At 49.6% G+C, this 8,430-nt stretch overlaps 1 protein-coding gene across 1 annotated transcript; it reads right to left on the minus strand.

Annotated features, from left to right (window-relative positions):
* Positions 1 to 1,406: 1,406 nt before the first annotated feature.
* Positions 1,407 to 8,120, minus strand: ica1 (islet cell autoantigen 1; the record flags this gene model as incomplete). The annotated part of the gene is made up of 10 exons (XM_080005796.1): positions 1,407 to 1,528; positions 1,813 to 1,902; positions 2,147 to 2,375; positions 3,244 to 3,342; positions 3,648 to 3,773; positions 4,225 to 4,423; positions 6,057 to 6,180; positions 6,662 to 6,734; positions 7,842 to 8,013; positions 8,104 to 8,120. The coding sequence occupies 10 exons, from the start codon at positions 8,118 to 8,120 to the stop codon at positions 1,407 to 1,409; spliced, it is 1,251 nt and encodes a 416-aa protein (XP_079861922.1).
* Positions 8,121 to 8,430: the final 310 nt, after the last annotated feature.

Consider the following 8,430-nt stretch of genomic DNA (forward strand, 5'->3'; position numbering starts at 1 on the left):
TCAATAAAGTAAATAAAAACACTGGTATTGATAAGCTGTCTTCTCAACGACCTTGTGTGTTCACAGAGGAGAAGGGCTTTGGGTCTTGCTCAGGGGAGGCCGAAAACACAAAGTGCTGCTCCCGGTAGTTGGAAGCACAGTATTTGTAAATGGAATTCAAGATGAGCAGGCAAGCACTTATTCATTTTTTATATATATATAAATATATATATAAATAACAATAACATTTCCAATAATTGTTTTTAAAATAATTGTAATGAATGTGATTATTGTGTTGTGCTGAGGAGTCGTTATGTTAAGGCATTTACAGCGCAGCGTTAAAGTTAATATTAAGTAATAAAACAACGTTTGGCTTTGGGACGATAACGAACACACAGCAGGCAATCCTTGACATCTTCCGTTTCGTTCCGCAAACGCCCCAATGTCGAGGCACGTCCCAATTCCTAAAAATATACTGACGGGTGAACTGAAATGGATCGAAAGATACTGTTCCAACAGTAACACAACCGCAGGATAAGCAAACACACATGCGTCATGCGATAACAATAAAAGCATCTTAAGATCACACTCATCAGGTGACGGTAATTTATAGGACTCTACACTGACGGAGGCGGACAACGGAGACTCCCACGTTGCATGAAACACATTCTTGGTGCGTTACTCCTTCGCCGTTTGAACATTTCTGAAATGCGATAAAAATTCTCGTCCCCCCCCAATGATTCAAAGACAGAACGGGGCGGCAGCTGCTCCTCCTGGGTGGATGCTATGATTCACGCCGCAGAATGCCTTCATTCTTGAGGAATAAATCGTCCCGGGGTTGCAGCACTACCTCGAATACCTGTCTCTGACCTGGATTTGGGGGAGCGCCGTGAGCGGGAGATCAAATCGCTCGGAAGAACCGCTCCGGAGGGAGGGGGGGGGGGGGGGGGGGTGTCTGTTTCCCGCGATGCCGTTTCGTAAGGTATTGCCGGGAAGGTATACGGTATTATTTGGTCGCTCGCAATCTCTACGGTGATTGTCTAAAGTTGCTTACACCCGGCAGCCAGTCCTACAGTGCAAACACAAATGAACTATGGCACCGTGACCGGGGTTACGTTTCTCCTTCTGCCGCTGCAGTTGCGTTTCACACGAGCTGTTCCGCCTGATTATCTCACTACAAACAGTAACTGAGAAAAGCAACGGCTACAGCACCCAGAGGCAGCTTGATGTTGGAGGTTTTTAACTGCTCGGGATTTACTTTTGAGGTATCCGTGCTAAAATATGAAAAGAGAGGAAAAAGTCAAAAAAAAAAAAAAGTAATAGATTCACAACGGCTGTTTTTCATACTAAAGCGGAGTGTGTGTGTGTGTGCGATAGTTGTCCGCCGCTACCCGTTTTTAAAAGGGAAATCCGGGGGGTGACTCCCCCTAAGCGGTGTGGAGCTCGTGCTCCCCGTCCCTCTTGCCCACCGCATCCGGGTTGGAGAGGGGGTCCAGGTCGGCGAACAGGTTGAACCACGCCGAGAGATCTTTGGAGGCCCCTGGCGTCTCTGCAAAAAAAAAAAAAATGTCGGAAATGGGACGTGTCACCGCGACGCTCTGCGCTGTGTTTACCGAAGCTGCCGTGCTGTGCGAACGCCTCCATTTAAACTCCGACTGAGTGTTTTATTCGTGGGAAAACTTGTGCTCTGCAAGCAGTTAGACGGCATCAATAAACAGGAACTGGAAACATGCCATTTTTATTTTTATCTTTTCTTTTTTTTTTTTTTTCATGAGTTACTGTTGATCCTTCCAAATTGTTTCTTAAGTTGTACTCGTTTTGGCACTTTGCTACCTTTCCCTGGTGGCCTGGAGGGGGTGTGATTGGCTCCAGATGACTGCTCCGTTGCCTTGGAGACGGGCTGTGGAATGCTCTTGGCCCAATCTGAAATGGAGATGCAGAGCTACATTGGTCAACACGGGACACTTCGCGTGCCACGGCATCGTCCAGCACATTAATCTGTTCTGTAGCGCAAAACGGACGTGGGCAGACGTGGCGGAATAACTCAATGGCCGCAGTTGTGCATTAACTCGCCAAAGGTTTGTCACGCGATGACGAGTCGATTTAACATTCAGACCGTTTCCCCCACGTCCCACATGAGCGCGCGCAAGCGCCGGGCAAGTCTGACCTGAGGGCTGCAGGTCGTTCAAGCTCTGGTCCAGTAGGTGCGACGGTAGGAAGAAATCCCCGTCCTGCCGGGCCTCCGCCGGCGCTCCGACGCCCGACGCCCCCGCTTCCTCGCCGAAAACCTCCTTCCATTCCCGCGAGAAGTCGCCCTCTTCCAGGGACGTTTCACCCAGGATCTCATCCAGCAGGGCCATGCCGTCCTTGTCCGCACCCCCCTCCTCCTCCTCCTCCTGATAGGCTGAGAGAAGTTCTGCATTCCCTGTGGGGGGGGGGGCAAAACAAAACAAAAAAAACTCCCCAGGATCATTTCCCAGAATGAATTTGATATCCAGAGGATCGTAAGGGCGGGGCAGACGGTCCTTTAAAGGCCTTTCAGATGAACCGTCACCATCACAGAGGAATTCAAGAAGCAGCGGCCAGAGAGTTTCCGCTTCTAACCTGGGGCCGGGCCGTGCGTGCCAGCGTCGGCGTGGAAACGTTCGGCGGCGGATGTGCTCCGGGCTGTAAAAGATGAGATTCAAGTATCGATAAATGGACCAGACACACAGTGGCTCGGTTGTGAATTTGGTCTATGTGGCCTGTGCCGAATATTTAGGCCCGTTGCAAAGATGACTGTTCTGACGTTTCGAACACGCGACGAAATTTGACACATTACCTGCACTCCGGCCGTCGTCTTTGCCTCCTTCTTCTTCCAGTGAAACAAGCCTAAAAACATGGAAGTCGTTTTTTTAGGAGGCACTGTCCGTGCGCGCTTGGGCTCCGCCCCGATCCAGTGGTTCTGTTTATCGAACTCTGTTAAGAACTTATAATATTCTCGGGTTTCAATGTTTGCAGCACAACGTGAAGCACATCTGTGTGAAATATGGAGGGGAGAGCAGCTCACTGTCCATCTGCGGCCGGAGCTCTTGTCTTTGCTTTGCTTTTCTTCCGCTCCTTCTTCCTCGCCGGCTTCTCCACGGCATCCTGCAGGCCCTGCGGGAATCAAGCCGCCGTTCAGTAAAAGGTGGCGGCCCGGGGCGCCCCGGAGCCCACTGGGACGGCGTTCGAGGTTCAAATTCTAACCGCGGGAAAAAAGCCCCACCCCCGATGCGCTCTGACCTTAATGGCGGAGAACTCGTAGCGCTGACAGCCCTTGAAGCTTTCGTGAATGGCCGCCATGGTGTGAGACGTCTTCTCCCAGAAGTGCAAAAGCGTCGTCTGGAAACACAAACCTTTTTTTTTTTTTCTCAATGAAAAAAGTTCCCTTTGGCTACAGGGGAAAATACCGAGCGTTCCTCGGCACGGCACAGCCGTCCCTCCGGCGGCTTTCAAGGGGAATCACACCTCGACGCTTCCGCCACGGGATTCTATTTGGGTTTTTTTTCCTTGGATTCCCTCCCAGGCCCTTCTGGCCTGACCCCAAAACTCAGGGGGGAAAAAAAAAACCAAAAATCTCACTTTCAAAATCAATCATTATACATCAACAAACTTGTATTTGCAAACAAGCTGGATGTGGGGCGTACCTGGTACGAGGTTAGGACATGAGAGAGGAGGTTGCAGCGACTGGCTCCGAGCAAGTCAACCTTCTGGCACACGTCGTTTTTCAGTTTGTCGAAGCTCGATTTGGTGGTTCGCACCTGCACTTGCACCTGGCGGAGGAGAGGGGAGGCAAACGGAGTGAGAGGGGGTGGAGAAGTCAGGGCTTCCTGTTATGTAGGCCTCCGCCGTCGATGGAGAACGCTTTGTTTATTTCGGTGAATGTGTTCAAAAAAATAAAATAAAAAAGAAACCAAATCGCGGAGCATGTTGGGCACTGTGGCACAAACCTGCTGTCCAAAAGGTGTGCACTGCCCTCTAGTGGGCGTTTCCTGAAATGTAGCTCGATGCAATTTCATTTCGGCGCTCGAATTATGACAAAGTAAAACCTGCATGATGTGCGAGGGTATGTGTTTAGGTCAAAGAATTTTACAATATCCGCTCTGCCGTGAAAGCCGCTGGCCAGGGAATAATTCGCCGTCTCAATTTTTATTTTAACATAAATTCTCCTTTTGGAGGGGGTTTTTATCACTGCATTTTACGACCCCGAGCGACGGACCCAACCTTGCGGAACTTCCCCATCTGTTTGTGTGTGTCTGGATCCAGCTCCTGGGAGACGTCCTTCATCCACAGCAGCGCGCCGCGGTACTCCGTCCTTGACTGCTCCATGCGGTTCACGGTCAGCCACGTGTCCGAGATGGCCCGGTACCGGAAGGTCTCCACCTCCTGGTACAGGCGGCACAGAGGGTTACGCAAGGCCAGCCTGTGGGGACGATCAACAACAACAAAAAAAACCACATGTACTTTTAAGGCCAGCATCATTGAGATGGCACCTACAGGAGCAGCGCCACCACCCTGTCAGGACCAACACAACTAACCCCCAACCCTGATAAACCAAATTTCACTAACGTACTTAAAGTTGCATGTTAATGAACTTAACTCCGCAATCAATCAGGGAGGGTGACAGGCCTATGCAGCAAATGCAAAATATGATTATTAATATAACAGCTGCTATAATAGCTATTTTTTACATACGCATTTGGGAATTTTTCATTTCAAAAAAATCAATTTCAAGAATTGAATCTCCTCTTTTGAATATCTCCACGACCCGCTGTCCCCTCCATTAGCCCCCGGTTGAGAAAATCACCGTTTCAGATAAGAGAATGTGATACAGGAGTACAGCAAACACAGAAAGGACAAGGACGCTGTGAGCGATATAAATTAAAAAAAAAAAAAAACTGAAGTAAGTCATAGGCTATATGGACAAGCTCAAGAAATATACAGGGTAAAAAAAGAGCCTTACACTATGAGAACTTTAAGAAGTTAAAATTCTGAGCCTGTTTAAAAAAATAATACACACACGGATCAGCCACAGCATTAAAACCAGTGACAGGTGCAGTGAATATCATGATCATCTGGTTCCATTGGCACCTGTCAAGGGGGGGGATGTATGAGGCAGCAAGTGAACAGTCAGTTCTTGAAGTTGATGTGTTGAAGCAGCGTAAAGGATCTGAGCCACTTTGACAAGGAGCACATTGTGATGCTAGACGACTGGGTCAGAGCATCTCCAAAACCACAGGTCTTGTGGGCTGTTCCCAGTATGCAGTGGTTACTACCTACCAAAAGGGGTACAAGGAAGGACAACCGGTGATCCGGTGACAGGGTCATGGACGCCCAAGGCTCATTGATGCGCGTGCCTAGTGAAGTCCAGCCCGTCTGGTTCGATCCCACAGAAGAGCTACTGCAGCACAAATTGGTGAAAAAGTTCATGCTGCTATGATAGAAAGGTGTCAGAACACACAGTGCATCCTGGTCAATCACGTTTTCTTCTACATCATGTGGATGGACGGGGTTCGGGTCCGATCTGATGGAGCTTCTGTGGGATGTGCTGGAGCAATAAGCCTGATCCATGGGGGCCACACCTCACAGCTTACAGCATCTGCTGCTAACGTCTTGGTGCAGATACCACAGGACACCTTCAGAGGTCTGGTGGAGTCCATGCCTCCACGGGTCACAGCTGTTTTGACGGCACAAGGGGGAGCTACACAATATAAATGGTCATTAGTGCTGGTTTTGATGTTGTGCCTTATTGGTGTAAATTAAATAAAATATTCCTAAAAAAATGCAGTTGAAAGTTGCTTCACATTAACAAGGGTAAAAGGAAAACAAATTAAAAAAAAAAAAACAATTGCATGCGAAGTGCAGCTTACACGTGCTCCAAGAACCAAGAAGCACCAAGAACTTCATTTGCACAGAATTTGAAACACTTAAATGCATAAAAAAAAAAAAAAAAAAAAGGGGGCAAGATAATGCAAATAATAATTAAACACAAAATTAGAAATTGCTTTTGAGTCACTTGGATGGCCTGCGGAGTGTCGGGCGCGAGGGCGGTGTACCTTTGCTGGGAGGAGAAGCACAGGGCTTTCCCGGTGGCCTGCATGATCTTCCCGGCCCGGCTGCGGTCCTGGCTGCCCTGGGAGCGCAGGAAGCGGCCCAGCTCGTTCTCCTCCTGGGACAGGGCTGGAACAGGACGCCGATGTCAGGCGCCGGCGTCGAAGCCACGAGGGCGGGATTGGGGATTCGGGGATAGCGCGAAGCTGCGAGAGCACGCACGCGAAACGCCGCGCCCCGGCAGGCGGCCTCGTTACGGCGGAACCATCACGTTCGGATTTCTCGTACGTTTGGGAGCAGACGCGGCGACCGGAAGTTCCTTTTCCTTATATCACTTTGCAAGCACTGTGAAGGTCACGTTTTAAATTATGCAAGAATGGTAATGGTCCAGCTGAGCAAACTACTCAAACGGTCTTGATCCGGTTGTCGGATGCGTGTACGGATGCGGTGTGAGGCCGGCTCAAGCCGTTAAACACAATACCGCCGTGGGGAATCTACGCACGGCCGCGCCCGGCGTCCCCGCACTGCGCCACGCCGTGGGTTGCAGTTCAGCCGCGGAGCGACTCGTCCCCGCGCCCGCACCCCGCACGTGCCGCGGCGCCCAACGTACCGCAGATCCTCCGCTGGTACTGCTCGATCACCTTCAGCAGCTCCATGCAGGTCCTCTGGACGGAGTGGAAGACCTGGGGTAGCGCGGACACACACACACACACACACACACACACACACACACACACACACACACACACACACACACACACACACACACGCGTGCATGGGCGTTTCACAACGTATCGGAATCACGTTTCACAGCAGCAAAGACTGCATACGGTAGAGATGGTAGTCATGAAGGATGAGTGTGAAAGCGAGTATAATGGAGGGAAAATACTTTAGTGAGATTGTGGCGCTTTTTACAGTTCATTATAGAGTCACAGAACTACAACCGGGGTGGACAGGGTCATTGTTTGCCGTCCATCCTCGTGAAGGTTACTCTGCACTAAAATGGCCGAGCTGAGGCGGTCGGGCCGCCACAACCAGATTCGACTTTTTTTTACATTGGCGATTAGTTGACATACAGATATTTTACGTCTTTTTTTGCTTGTTGTAATAGCTCTGTCGGGGGCATAATCGCCTCGCAGTGTAATAACAAACAGCCACTTTATGGTACGGGACAGTGATGGAGTCGCGAGTGTTGTACGCCGCCCGCCCTGTCCTGTCCGAGGCCGTCTAAGCTTTCTATTTGCAGTGACAGCAAATATTATAATAGAAATGTCGCTCTCACTATCTTTGGAAACACGTCTGTAAAGGCACGTAGTCGGCGTGAAGGCACGGGCGACGGATCTCAGACTGAATCAGGTTTGACTCCAAGGAAAAAAGGCTGGGAACCCCTGATACACACAGCGTAATATACTGTATACATCAGGGGTTCCCAGCCTTTTTTTTTTTTTCATTGTTATAGCACATCATATTATGATGTGCTATCGTACGATACTCTATCATATCATATACTGTACATAATCCATATATTATATATTGAGGTTGTTCATATATCGATTGGCCACACAGCATGTTGTGCAAACGCAGGCGTCCTGGACGACAGGGAAGGGTCCTCTCCTGGCTGGGCTGAGGGAGTGGATAGCAAAAAGTTGGCCGTCAAATTGTCCTCTGTTAGAGGTGACGCCTCGGAGCCCTCTCAAGCTGCCGCTTGCACGACTGGGCGTAACCGGGGAGATCCGCGGAACGTCATGTATGACACGGAGCTGGTGGAGCCCCCCCCACCCCCCGCTCACCTCCAGCTTGGCGTCCAGGTCAGCGTCGGACGCCACCACATGTTCGTCCTCCTTCTTTCCCGTGACCTTGATGAGGGTCTGTTTGGTTTTCCAGTACTTCTGCTGGAACTTGTTCACCACAGACGAGTCCTGGCTTTGGATGAAGCGGTCCAGATAGTCCCGGGAGTAGCCGCTGCAATGACCCACAAACCGGCCCTAAATTGGCGCTCCAGTTGTTTATTATTAACATGAAAAGTGTGTATCTGCACGGGTGGATACTCACTAATTGCCCCCTTCCATTGTGTAAAATGCCTGTGGACGGAGCAGTAGGTCTTTTAGTGGCAGCCGGGCCCAGAGGATCAGACTCTCTATAAATGAACTGTGCAAGTCATGGAGTTGATAAAATATTTATCTATGGTGTTGGCTCCTTTATAGTTCGACCAAACCCCAAACTGAGCTGGGATCAATAATTAACCAACATGACTCGCCTACAGAGACTGACCAAAGTCACCACCTGTTATCTGAGTCATTCTGTCCATCCCTATTGGATCATTGTTATTATAAATAATAATAATGATGACAATAATAATAATAATAATAACAACAACAA

This window comes from Zeus faber (genome assembly GCF_960531495.2).
Source record: "Zeus faber genome assembly, chromosome: 8".
Taxonomy (NCBI): domain Eukaryota; kingdom Metazoa; phylum Chordata; class Actinopteri; order Zeiformes; family Zeidae; genus Zeus; species Zeus faber.